This window comes from Rhinoderma darwinii, chromosome 4, assembly GCF_050947455.1.
Source record: "Rhinoderma darwinii isolate aRhiDar2 chromosome 4, aRhiDar2.hap1, whole genome shotgun sequence".
Classification (NCBI taxonomy): domain Eukaryota; kingdom Metazoa; phylum Chordata; class Amphibia; order Anura; family Rhinodermatidae; genus Rhinoderma; species Rhinoderma darwinii.
Genome location: NC_134690.1, coordinates 250,984,994 through 250,999,609, shown reverse-complemented (window position 1 = coordinate 250,999,609; position 14,616 = coordinate 250,984,994). Strand labels below are relative to the sequence as shown.

Genomic DNA, 14,616 nt, shown 5'->3' with positions numbered 1-14,616 from the left:
CATGTTCTTTTCCCTCACATATAGCCTCCCACAGTGGTTATTAATGCTAAGCACTACTTATTAAGAAATGTATCATGTATTTAATTTTAGTTTAATTAGATATAAGTCTGTAGAAGACAAAAACAAAGTGTGTTATGTATTTTTAAATGTTGTAGTAAATGTTTTTTTTAAATGTTTTTTTAATAAAACCTTCCTGTATTGTTTGTATAGTCAGTACAGCAGGGTGTGTGTTGTGTGACAGCTGCAATGAATGGGAAATAATGTCATAGATTATTTGTCTCCAGTAAAGGAATGGAGTATAGCCCCTTTCCACAAAGAGCAGGGACTAAACAGGGGAGAAGCATAAAGAGCTTTATCTGTATTTATATAGTGTTATTATCCTGTCTTAGGCCCAATGCACACGACCGTGCCCGTAATTACGACTCGTAATTACGGGCATGGCCGGGCACGGGCAGCCGGCTGTTTTTCCGGGCCGTGCTCCCATTATAAAGTATAGTAGCACGGCCCGTAAAATAAAAAAAATAGAACATGTTCTACCTTTTTCAACGGCACGGGCACCTTCCCGTAAGAAAACGGGAAGGTACCCGTGGCCAATAGAAGTCTATGGGCCCGTTATTTCGGGTCGTAATTACGACCTGTAATAACGGGAGTTTTTACGGTCGTGTGCATGAGGCCTTATCTAGACCTCGAGCAGTATAATAGAGATGTCATTAAATTCCCTGCCCTCTGCTGACCTTGTCCTTGTCTACACAGCAAAGCTAAACCGCAGAAAATAGGAAGTGTCAGACAATTGTGTTGGTTTTAGTGGCCAGTATGAAAGCCGGAATATTTCCCAGTTTCTTTTTTAATTTGAATAGTCACATAAAAAATTAAATAAAATAATTATGTTTTTATTAAAATCCTGATTTAAATAATACGTCATTTTCTGATAATACATTTCCTTTCTATTTGTGCCATACAGTATACAAAAAATTGTGTTTTACTGGGCAATAATGTTACTCTATGTTATAATGTCCAAAAAATTGCACCAGCTTAGAGCGCCCGAAAATGTGCAAATAATATTGCTATAGTGCCCACATAATAAAGCGTTACATAATAAAGTTATACCTTCTTTAAAAGGGCCAATCAAATATTTTTACTAGCTTTATACACTGGGTGAGTGATGTATGGCAGGTGGGCATTGGGTCTCAGACTAACCCGACAAAAACAACTATGAATTGAGTGTGAAATCTACTGTGTGTGCACATAATCATTCCTACCACTATCCAAGGTGGCACCCCCACACTCACACACTTCTCCCACATTGAGTGATAATGCCTAAAAACAGGAATGTTACCCTCCATTTACCCATTTATAAACCACTCCTAGTTTGGAGCACATACATAGATATAGTACTTTCCATTTTATAGATTCATTCATCCTACACGTCTGCAGAATGGTGACACAGAGAAAATACTGTATCACATAACCAATATAAACACTCCAAAAAAAAGAGCTCACTGTTAAAAAGTTTACTGTAATACTGGATCAGTTTATGAAGTATAGCACATGGTTGACAGGCATGAAAAGCGTTTATTTTATTTTAGTGCTTCCCCTAATAATGAAAAACAAAACCTTTTTTCTAATATGAATCAAAAATAGTCAATCACTGATTATAGCAGTGGCAGAAAAAAAACTTATGGTCCCCTGCACACAGGATGGAAATGCTATGGATTCTCCATGAGAATTTTCACGTTGAAAATCTGCAGCAGATAACTGTACCAGCCATGTGGATGAGATCTAAACAAATCCAATCCACATGCAGCGGAACATTTTCTGCATGGACATCAGAGATTGCTGCAAATTTTTACATCCCACAATCCACCAACAAATCGTGTCCCATTCATTTTAATGGGAAATGTGCACCATAGTTCATACAGAATGGAATCAAATCCACGTCGCACTTCTTGACTTAGATGCAGTGTGGAATTTGCGTCGGGTAGCCATACGGGGATTAGCTTCATTTTGTTGTAATTCAGGCGTTGTATGCCACGAATTACGCCTGAAAAAACGGCTCCATTACGTCTGCAAACATCTGCCCGTTGCTTGCAATGGGTTTTACGATGTTCTGCTCAGAAGAGGTGTAATTTGACGCGTCGCTATAAAAAGACGGCGCGTAAAAAGACGCCCGCGTCAAAGAAGTGCATGTCACTTCTTGGGACGTTTTTGGAGCTGTTTTTCATTGACTCCACGAAAAACGTGAGTACTTGCAAAAACGTCTGAAATTCAGGAGCTGTTTTCTCCATAAAACAGCTCCGAAATTTCAGACGTATTTTGCGTTGTCGTGTGAACATACCCTTAAACCACACAGAATTCCAAGGGTTAGCCTAAGATCAAAAAAATCAGATCAAAATAAATCTGTCATCTGATCATACCCTAATAATCTTATATATTAACAGTGTCTGCTACTTTTTGCGGAGGGTAAAATTATATAGGTAATTTGTATATGCATAATAGTGCCATATGTTGTTAGTGATTCAGTTTAAAAATCAACAAAGGAGACTTCGCCATGAATTTTTGAACCCCCGCTCTACATTAGATTTATCTATACATGTGCAAATTAGACCATTTACGGTATATACAGGTATAATTAATCATATTTCAGTTTACAATAGTCTCAAAAGTTGGTAGGAATGTCTTCAGTTGTAAAGCTTCGGTTAATTCTTTCCTGTCTTGGTAAAAATCCAGACCTGTGAGCAATTCAACATCTCGGACACGAGCAGCATGAGCCTTAAGCCTATCTTCGACCCATTCTACCTCTGGTCTATTATCCTGAAAATGTAAAAAAAAAAAAGGTGCAATTTTTTAAATGTGCAGAAATGAATACTACATTGAAGAATTTTAAATGGTTGACTTTGTTGTTTTTTTGCTTTGTGATTTTGCAACCAACCTTGGATATTGCCACTCAATGCCATGGGATATACAACAAGATATTTCTTACAATTAAATGGATGGCCAAATAAAACAAGATCACCATTCATGAAAGGCTTATAAAATTATTACCAGAGAGCATCATAATAGAATCTAGTTTTGGTTAGTTAGAACATACACTAGTTATTAGATGGCATAATACATATGTTGCCTTTTATCGAAATAAAGCAAGGTAATATGTGTTTCTAATAGGTTGCCTGGATAAAGCATGTGAACAGTGAAAGTAAATTGAGATTTCCCAGCTAGAGGAAGAGTAGTCAACCAACACTCTTCTGGATTCAGTTAATACCTCTTAGGCCTTATTTACAGGAACGCTGCGCATCTCGGACGTGAAAAATAGCAGTTTTTCACGTCCGAGGTCCATCCGTACTCAGCGCTGCGGGACGCGATGTCACGCATCCCCCTTAGTTGAGAGTCTATGGATGGATGCGTGATGCGTCAAAAGATAGGACATGTCCTATTTTCCCACGGACCCTTCACACGGTCCATTGAAACAACGGCCGTGTGAACGGTCACATTGAATTACATAGGTCCGTGGGACGGCCGCTGTTTCAACGGCTGTCCCACGGACGTTTAACACGTTCGTGTGAATCAGGCCTTACTTTGAGTATTTTCCTATAAAGGAAATCCAGCCAAAATGTTGAAAGTAGTGGAATCTTTTTACAGAAGCAAATGCTGTGTCACTCTTTAGGTCGGGTTCCCACGTAGCGTAAACGCTGCAGAATTTCGCAGCATTTACAGCAGCAGCAAAGTGGATGAGATTTAGAAAATCTCATGCCCACACTGCGGGAAAAAAAACGCAGAATAAACGTTAATAAATTAACCTGCGGTGCGGAATTTAAATACGCAGCATGTCAATTTATGCTGAGTTTTCATTGCTTTTCTGTTGCGAGTTTTCCCCATTGAATTCAATGGGGATGCAAAACCCACAACAGAAAGCCAAATGCGACTCAAAAATCGTAACTCAGGAAAAAAAGAAACATACTTACCTAGAACTCTATCCTTCTTGCTGCAGGCCAGACTCCTGGGATGACATTTTATCTCATGTGACCGCTGCAGCATCACATAGCCTGCAACGTCAACTTAGGAGGCTGGTTTACGCGCAGAAGAGGGGGAGGGGGTAAGCATGAACATTTAGTTTTTTTCCAGCGCTGCTTTCCTCAGCGGAAATTCCGTCCGAAAAACTGCACCACAATGTGGTGCCATTTTTTGAACGGAAGGGGCTGCGGGTTCCAGGTCGCATATGCTATGCAGTTTTTACGCAGCGTATCTGACCCGTGGGCCGTAGGGTGCACAAACCCAATTGACATTCCTTAGAGGTCCTTACCAGAAATCTCTCACAAAAAATTCTAAGCAAAACCATGTTGATTTCAATTCTGTATGTTCAGAATTTTGCGTCAGATTTCTAGTAAGAGATGTCAGGTCTTGCACCACTATAGAGTGCATAAAACACCTGTTCAAGCACTCTATAGCATGGTGCAGACCTTTTCTTCTGGAAAATGGTGGTGGACGAGCTTATAGATTCTACTCTCTTAAGGCCTTTTTACGCAGGTTGATGGGGAAAACGAGCGTTGATATGAGCAACAATCAGACGTGCAAACAGGGCAACGATCATCCGATGAACAAGCAAACGCTATGTATTATCGGCTGATCTTATTGCTTATGCAGCAGAAAATATTATTGTTGTCGGCAGCACATCTAAGTAAGAGCGCTCATCCCCATACATTACTGACCATAGCTCCTTGTGAAAGGACCAAACGAGTGCTGATCAACAAGCTGTCTCGTTGAGCGGCCCTTGTTGTTACCGTCAAAATTGGCTGGTGTAAAACGAACCTTAGTTAAGAAATTTGATGCATTCACAGACCTTACCAATGTTATCTTCTGACATGTATCCATGATAAATGAGAAGATCACTTGTCAGAGTATTTCCACTGTTTTAACTCTTTCCTGCCATTTGACGTATGGCCACATCATAGCCGGGCAGGGGAAGTATGGAGCGGGCTCACGGCTGAGCCCGCTCCATAAAATGCGGGTGTCGGCTGTATGTTACAGTTGACACTTCACAGTAACGAGTGACGAGCGATACTGTATACTATAAAAATTTGAATCTTAACTTTTTTCTATTTGAAAGTAAACCCCAAGGATTGTGAAAATGTTGAGCTGGATGGGGATTTTTTTTATCGTGGCTTTTGCTCTGTAATCAGCACACCATGTTCCAAAGTTATAAAATTGGAAAAAAACCACATAGGTTTGGAATTCATCACTACTTTTAGCAGCAAACACTGGGTAAGAAAATGACAGAACCATTATCCCATCTCCAGTTAACAATTTGATTCCAGTGAAACTTCTCAGGATGCAAAAATATACTGAACTATATGCTATGACCACTGGAAGGGGGCGGTCAGACAAACTTTAGTTTAGAAAAACTTCTTAATACATTATTTGAGTTTTAATTGCTCAGGCAGAACTTCGGATCTGGTGAAGTGGTCAAATCTTTATATTGTCTGAGTCCAGAACGCTAAACAACCTAAGTTTACTTGAAGAAAGCTATAGGTGCATTGGCTACAGTCCACAGCCTCCAAAAACTGAGGCACATTCAAGAGAATTTCCCACATAGGGATAAATGTTTCATAATGTATGTTAACAGTCTATAAATGAGTCTACATGGGCCGTGGAACATGCGGGGGTCCAAAGGCCCCTCTGCCACATAAGAAGACATAAGTATTATAAACGGCACATAGTAGCAAATTATACCCTTGTATATCAATAACGTTTCTGTAAAGTCGCATAATCCTTACAATTCCATTAACAAAGACGTTTTTCAGCAGTACTTGTTTTTTCTCATTTCAGTCAGCAAGCTGTCTTATGAAACGCAGTTCTGAGTCAGAGGATATTGCTGAACCAATGTTAGGCCAATTTTGTTTAATGCCGTAAATACAAAATTCCATTTGAGAATGACAGAAATGCACTGCCAGACCCTATGAGTACAACACTGACTCATTTATTAAAAACAGTCTGTCATTGATGAACACAGTGTGACTCAGTCATTATAACTAACTAGTGTCTATTGATCACAATGATATATCTGGCATTCATTAGTATGGTAAGGTCAGAAAAAAAATAAAAAATCAAAGCTATGAAAACATATACAATACATATATATTGTTATTCATTTTAAGAATCCTAATTCATAAATGTTAGCTAAAAATGCCTAAAGAACCATGGCTTATAGTTCGAACTGAATGTAGCATGGTCCTAAGTAGAGAAATTGTGGCAATACAGAAATGTCAAGGTACCGTCTCCGGAGATAATTGGTGTTTATGGCTTTACCAATTGTGCCAATACAATCAATGAACATTTATGACCATCTCAGGCCACATTTTCATAGCTTATAGAAGAAACCATGTGTTGATATTTAAGCAGAGAGAAATCTGTTGTAGCATTCGACGCCCCTTATAATGGGATTTATATGATAAATGTAAACCTACAGTTCTTCCAGCTAGATGACCAAAGGCAAACTAATTGTTCTCCCTAGGATTTGTCTAGACTAGATGACGGTATTTACACACCTTTGAGTACCTTTGAGTAAGGGGAATATAGTTATGTATAAATGTTTTACTACATATCTATATCCACCTATGCTGCTAGCAATATCTACACAGGTATCTGCATCATTTAATCCTATTATTTTTTGCATAGCCACCTAGGATCTTGAAAAAAAATACTTACCCCACAGCTTTCAGTGTTGTCTGGTCTGTGAGGAATGATGAAAGATAAGACGTCAAGATTGCCAGTGCAGTGAAGGGGTGTCTGAGTAGTATTTTTACAGCTGGTCAACACCATGAAGTAATGTGTTGGAACAGGAATCTTGGTACCTTCAACAAAACTGTGGATAAGAAAGTTTCAAGTATTAAAATCGAAATAAAGTTAAAGATATAAAAGTGACATAAACGTGACATAAAACTGACACACATATATATATATATATATATATATATATATATATATATATATATATGTCACATTTATGTCATGTTTATACATACACATACACACTATATATTTTATGTACCTTTTGATTTGGTCAGGTGCATCAATATGTCCATCATAATTGTAATCAAAGATTGGTCCAGTAACCACATTGATTCCATTTCTTTCTAAAGCATACTTCAGTAGCAATACGCTGTTCAAGTAATTCCATATTCCTAGACAGAATGAAAATGATAAAACTATCACAAATAGATGAACTCCCAGAACAAAATCACATAATGTTCCTTGCATTTGGAGATATTGCAGCAAACTATATCACAGGTTTAACATTTCTAGTCTTCCTAGCAACATTATACATAAAAGGAGCGGCAGGGCGCATGCTCATTCCATTCACCTCTTTCTAGCAGCACGCTTGCGGCTGGGGGAAGCAGGGGACACAAGAAACCCTGTTCTGGTGATCGGTGGAAGTCCCAGCAGTCGGACTTCCACCAATCTATTAATTATCACCTATCCAGTGTATAGGTGATCTCTTGTAGTAACTGGAATACCCCTTTCAGAGGTTATGAATAAATTTATCTTTTAAAGGAGTTGCCCACGACTGGACAACTGATGACCTATCCACAGGATAGGTCATCAGTATATGATTGGTGGGGGTCTGACACCCGGACACTGCACTAATCAACTGCTCCAGCTGCCTCGGGCACCGGACGTCCGTGGTAGAAGCAGATGTCTCCGGTCACGGAATAGTGGCTGAGCTGCAGTACTGCAACTCTGCTCCTATTCAAGTGAATAGGAGCAGAGCTGCAGTTTTGCAGCATGACCGCTATGTAGTGTACGGAGCCATCTACTTACGGCTCCGACTACTGAATACCGTTCACAACATCCAATGCCCAGAGGCAGCCGGAGCAGCTGATTGGTGCGGGGTCCGGGTGTCGGAAACCCACCGATCATATCCTGATGACCTATCCTGTGGATAGGTCATTAGTTGTCCGGTCGTGGACAACCCCTTTAAGGTTCCTGTTTATAATGTATCTCCTGTTACTATAACTTCAAACCAGAAGCATGTAGCAGGAATAGGTCAACACTGTACAGTACTCATGGGGTAATAATTTACAGTTCATTTTACTGACAAAACACGGTATAAAAACCATTGAAGAGCAATTCATAATTTGGTTTGTCAAGTGTCTGATTCGAAAATTTGCCAGCTTGGATTAATCTGTTCTTATCCTGTGTTTTGCAAGTTTGATAAATCACAAATGTTTATCCCCTAAAAGCTGCATGATATTAACTATTTCTGATACGTATTTCAGGTTCAGATATACGGTAATAAGATATACATTGGCTTATATATATAAATGCATTTGTGCCTATTTTTTGGTGAAAAAATAATCATGCACATGCGCCAGCATTTGCCCAATGCATGTTTGTTTGTAAAAGTGGGTGTTACTTACTGCTTTGCCAGGATTTAGGCATATTTATGAAATGGGAATTTTTGGCTAGATTGACATGGGATGGAAATGTTGCAGATTTTCCATTCAGAGTAAATAACAGTCTGCAAATATTTTGCGCCTTTTATGGTAATAATCCAGTAGTCTCGTTCATTCCTCTTCTTATGCCCACCCATCGCCAAAAACTAACCCACCCAGAATGCCGAAATCTTGTCTGAGATGCGCCCGTCATGTATGGTCCCACACCCTTCCCTGCTTCGTCCGGGTCTCAAATCTAGTTACTGTGCAAACGCCGCTATGGTGTCCCGTTGTGCGCATACACCAGAACAGGACATCGATCCTCAAGTGCGTGATTTTGTGTGCTGTGGTGAGGCGAGGGGCTGTCAATCAAAAGTAAGGCGACGGGGTTAACTCAGAATGGCTTGAGGAATGAAGATATTACTCTTTTCAAATGAAGATATGACTCTCATGCTCATTAGCATACAGCACGGGAACACTAAAAACGGAATACTGAAGGTACAAAGCCTACTTAGAAGATAATTCTAGGTTATATAGAAATGATTTTTCACCCACTACCACCAGGTATTGCTGGTTTAATAGGTGAATTTTTTTTTTTAAATCCCACCATAATGTGTAATGTAATAAATGTTACACTTACTCAAAAACTCCTTGTACATTGGTACGAGATTACTTGTAATTAGAGAATCATACTGTCCCAGAGCACTGCTATTAAAGTCTGTAATAAAAATAAAATTGCCATGTAAATAACACTGCCAACTTCAAAACAGGATAATACTGGTGAACTACACTTAACTTTAAATAATACTGTGCACTTAGAATTAACAAGCATGTACATCATAAAGTAAAAATATATTTTTTTTCATCAATATTCCACACCCATGGAAAAAACAATACTTAAAGCTATATTTATAACTTTACAGGATAACCCCTGTTCATATACTCTACTAGAGCAGTGATCCTCAACCACCGGGCAGCGGACCAATACCAGGCCGCGGATCATTGGGTGCTGGGCCGCGGTATCTGGTATCCTCCCCGGTGGTCTCAGGGAATTTCGGGCAAAAAATCGCACCAAACTGTGGTGCAGACTTTCGCCCGGAATGTCCACTGCTCAAAACTGCTGAGCAGGCCTCCTGGGATGACGTTTCATCCCAGGAGACTGCTGCATCCTGTGATTGGCTGCAGCGGCGGTCACATGGGATGAAATGTCATATGAGATGAAATGTCATCCCAGGAGGCCGGCCATCTAACGTCATCCAGGCCAGCCTCCTGGGATGATGTTTTATCCCATGTGACCGCCGCTGGTCCCAGTTCCAACTGCATCTGCATCCTTAGGCTGCAGATACAGTTGAATTGATTCTGGAGTAAGAGTGACGGCTCCTTGCCCCAGCATTCACACTGCCGTGATCGGCTCGGTGCAGGAAGGCGAGATGTTGTGACGACATCGCGCGTGTCTGTGCCGAGTCACTCATAGCACAGACCGGAGGAGAAGGATCCTCCACCCGTCATGGGAACAGGGATAGGTAAGTAATTATGTTATTATTTTTTATTAGGCACATATGGGGGCATTATACTGGGTATGGGGGGGCTGATATGGCGGTAGCTATGGGAGCATTATACTGTATGGGGCAGCTAAGGGGGCCTTATACTGTATGGGCGGCCTTATACTGTATGGGGGCATTATACTGTATGGGTGGGCAATATACTGTGGCGGCAGCTATGAGGAGCATTATACTATGGGGCAGCCAAGGGTGGGCATTATACTCTGGGGGCAGCTATGGGGGGCATTATACTGTGAGGGGGCAGCTATTGGGGCATTATACTGTGAAGAGGCAGCTATGGGGAGCATTATATTGTATGGGGCAACTATGGGGAGCATTATACTGTGTGGGGGAAGCTCTGGAGAGCATAATACTGTGGGGGCAGCTATGGGGAGTATTATGCTATGGGGGCATTATACTGTTTGGGGGAAGCTATGGGGAGCATAATACTCTGTGGGGCAGTTATGGGGAGCATTATACTATGGGGCATTATACTGTGAGGGGGGAAGCTATGGGGGCATTATACAGTGGAGGCAGCTATGGGGGTAATATACTGAGGGGGCATCCATGAGGACTGTTGGGCAAGGCGGCTGGGCATAGGCATGGACAAGGGTCTGGTGGTGTTGCGTAGGGGTAGGGGGCCCATGCTGAATTCTTGCACCAGGGCCGACGAGCCTTTAGCTACGCCCCTGCTGCTATAAGTGGATTTTACCTCCCCATTGAATTTAATGGGGAAAACCCGCAACAAATAAGGGCCAGCACATCAGCGCTGGCATTCCGTTGAGTCGTTCTGTCAGAGATTTCCCTCGGGAGAACCCCTAAACAGAAAGGCAAATGGAAACCTTAGCTTCCGTTTGCATCACCATTGATATCAATGGTGACAGAAACATTGCTAATGGTTTCCGTTTGTCACCATTCCGTCAGGTTTCCGTTTGTCACCATTCCGTCAGGTTTCCGTTTGTCACCATTCCTTCCGGTTTCCGTTTGTCACCATTCCATCAGGTTTCTGTTTTTTTGACTGAATCAACTGCACTAGAACCCCTCAACGGAAAGCCAACGCTGATGTAAACAGGCCCTAAGCAGCGTTTACGCAAATACAATTGATTTGCTGTGGAATAAAATTCTGCAGCGCAGGTCAATTTCTGAGCGTTTTTTCCGCACAGTATTGTGAGTGAGTGTGGATGAGACTTGTTTTATCTTATCCACTTTGCTGCTACTGTATTATGCTGCGGATTTTCCGCAGCATAATACAGGTATTAAAATATGGGTATACGCTGTATTTACGCAATGTGTGAACTGATTCTAACCCCCGTGCCCTGCCCCGCCGGTCCCTGGAAACATTTTCTTGCATCAAAATGGTCCTCGGTGCAATAAAGGTTGGGGACCACTGTATTAGAGCATACGGACCTCATAGAGGAGGCTCAACTGCTCGGAAACTCTCTCCATGAACAAGAGCCACTAACAAGTAGCAGCTCTCGCTTTGGTGAACTCAGGCTATCCATGTATTACATTTAGCTGAATGGCCATCGTGTAATAGTGCAGTGGAAATGCCTGGCTGGCTGCGGATGGCCTGGCCTAATTTTGACATATCCACAACACTTCACAAGAGCAGCCTTTGGTGATGAGAACAGTAAGGCCACTTTTACACGGCCATAATACAGGTGCATTTTAGAATTCGTATTACAGCCTCCACCCCTCGGACCGCCCACGGTTAAACTAACAGTATCCTATTGTGATCTTGATCTACATTTAATTTAGTCGAATCGCTGGAGATTCAAGTGTTGCAGTTGTAATGTGTTTGGAAAAATGTGCCTGTTTTTCACCATGTGAAAGCAGGCTAAGTGTAAGCTCGTAGCATGATAAGATCTTAGAGGGGTTTTCCGAGTTAAAACTTTTATGTGCCAGTGTTTTTAAGCTGGGAATGTGATTAAATTTGCAATGTACTACTGACTGTATTAAAATTGGCCCCGTTTCCCAATGCTGCCATGGTGCACATAACTGGTGACGTCACTCTCTTTGCCTGCTGTGGTTACCAGCCGTGCGCGGTCCCTCCTGTTCTCGCGTTTGTCCACTATCAAGCGGGAGATAAGCAGGGACCGCGCATACTCGTTCCTGGCTGTATAACAGAACAGGCCATACACGACATGTCACTAGTGACATGTCGTATACCAGGAAGAAACTTTGAACAGTTTGACCACGTAATAGGTATACGACTGGTAAACACAGCGGGCAAAGAGAGTCACGTCACTCGTCATGTGCCCCATGGCAGCAACAAGAAACGGGGCCAATTTTGATACAGTAAGTACATTACAAATGTAATCACATTCCCAGGTTAAAAGCACTCACACATAAAAGTGTTAACTCGGAAAACCCCATTTAAATCACATACAGCACAGTGAAAGCTGAACTAACTTAAGACCAAAAAAATGAATATGATAGGGAGACAGATATGATACAAAGGTGACAAGAAGCACTATTCCGCTGCTATATTTTCCGGCGTTTGCCATCAGAATAACAGTTTTTTATGCTTGTATTGTATGTTTGGCCCTGCTGTCATGCCATACTAAATGTTGCTGAGATGTTAATACTATTGTTACTATTTAATAACAAGTCAGTTAAAAAAATATTTCTGAACTTGCAGGCTTCAAAAATGGAAAGTTCCTTCAAAGTCTTGCACTAAATCTGTTAAATATGAACTCTAGTAATTCCTTAAATCCATTTGTGCAGGCCTCTTCATGTAGAGCCCATTGTGATGTTCCTACTGTATACTTATAAGTCTGTGTCTTTTTAACAAGAACTAGGCAGGGTGCATCCCTTGCCAGTTCACATCAGCGCCCACAACTGGCAACATTGTTGTTTTGTAATTGGTTTAGACTTATTGCTATGCCACATCCAGATGATGAAAGCTTTTGCAAATCCCTATTTAAAGAAATGTACTTACTGGGAGGATGGAGGAAGCTGTGGGTTATACTCATTCCTGGCTTGTAGTCTGAGCATTTCTGGCTGTTTGCCTCTGGAACTCTACCGTCAGGCCGCAGACAGTCTGATAACGTAGGAGGAAGAGAGAAGCCTTCACCCTAGTACAGGAGGATCACAAAACCCAAGTGTCATTTAATCCATATACCTAATTCTTCCCGTAATGCTGGTTTCCTTATTTCTGAATTCTTCCATTCTTAGTAATGATAAGAAACTGAAAAAGTTTTGTTTCTTATGGGAATATTACTAAACTTGTTTATGACTTCATTGGACCAGATGGAAAGTAAATGAAAGAGCGTTTGTAGTATAAACTTAGTCACTCAGACCTACAAGTGAAGGTCAAATATCAAGCAGACCATTGCAGGTCTCAGGCTGCGCTATGATGTAATTAGGTAGGGCACAATTTCCAGAAGATTTGAAGAACATATCAAGGTTTTTTCAGTTTCTAACATGTTTGTGAAAATCTTTCAGTGAGATCACATCACCCATTAGAGACATTGAAGACTTAAATACAGTGTTCAGTCAATGCGAATAATATAGAACTACAGTATGTATGCACTTGGTACTCTGCTATGGTACTACAGGTTCCCGGCTAAACAAGCCAAACCGATACCTATTTTTGCCATTTAATGTGCACCCAATCTATACATATATGCTATATGTAATTGTCACAATGGCAACCTGATTTTAGGTAAATTTGTTTTCTATGTGATATACATACATATGGCCTCTATACTCATAGTGACTGAATAGCCAGTGGCATAGATAGGGGGCTACCGGGTGCAGAATGCAGAGGGGTGCAGCATGGGCCGCCTTTATATAAAATAAAAAAATTGTAGTTATCTATATGATTAGTCCTGACACTGTCCAGCATCAGGACTTAGTGTGCAGCAGTGCGCACAACGTTCTGAACAGCGTCAGTATGCAGTGCATTAGCGCCCGGTGCTGAACAAGAGCCAGGAGTGAGGACTGTAAGTCCATAGTCTGGTTTGGGGTCTGAATATTTCTTTTTTTTCTTCTTATCTGGGGTCTGAATTAGGTAAGTCAATGAAATTAGTTTAGGGGTCTGTGGTCTGAAAATATGTTGGGGGCCTGATCTGGGGTCTGTGATATGAAAATATTTTGGGGGTCAGAGATAAATATAGGGGTTTAAACTTGGGTCTGATATTAAAATATACCCGGACTTGTCTAGGGTCTATAGGTGTCTGGCTGGGGTCTGATGTTAATATAGGGGGTTTGAATATATTTAGCGGGGCTGGTCTGGGGTCTGAAATTAAATTTAAAGTGGTACTGCACTTCAACAATAGGTGTGCAGTTTGCAGGTGTGTGTATAGTAATTTATTTTCCTGAAAGACTGGTAGGTATTAACTCATAAAATGTTCTTTTTCCCTATAACTGGAAAATGAATACTGGAAATTATTAATATAAAGAGAATAATACTCCAGTCAAATGCATATAAGTGTGATCAACTCTTCACTGCATGCTTTATATTAGAACTCACCTGTGCCTCCAAAGTATAGGCACTCCAGAGAGGCATCAACAAATTATGACTATATGCGCTCATGTAGCCTTCATGGTGAAGGACGCAATATGTGCTATTAGCAATTATATTTCTTGGCCTTCCATACGGTAAATACTTTGCTTCTAACTGACTTACTGTAGAGCAAAGTAGA

General features: G+C 41.0%; 1 protein-coding gene across 1 annotated transcript in view; it reads right to left on the bottom strand.

Moving 5' to 3' along the window:
* Window positions 1-1,909: 1,909 nt before the first annotated feature.
* The window catches only part of ENPP3 (ectonucleotide pyrophosphatase/phosphodiesterase 3), a 102,096-nt gene continuing 89,389 nt past the window's right edge, over window positions 1,910-14,616 (bottom strand). The window contains exons 20-25 of the mRNA XM_075862390.1: window positions 14,445-14,599; window positions 12,909-13,044; window positions 9,067-9,144; window positions 7,043-7,175; window positions 6,700-6,856; window positions 1,910-2,811 (exon numbers count right to left, since the gene is read on the bottom strand). Coding sequence (XP_075718505.1) covers window positions 2,641-2,811; window positions 6,700-6,856; window positions 7,043-7,175; window positions 9,067-9,144; window positions 12,909-13,044; window positions 14,445-14,599 — 830 coding nt within the window. The 3' untranslated portion in view covers window positions 1,910-2,640. The remainder of the gene's footprint in view (window positions 2,812-6,699; window positions 6,857-7,042; window positions 7,176-9,066; window positions 9,145-12,908; window positions 13,045-14,444; window positions 14,600-14,616) is intronic.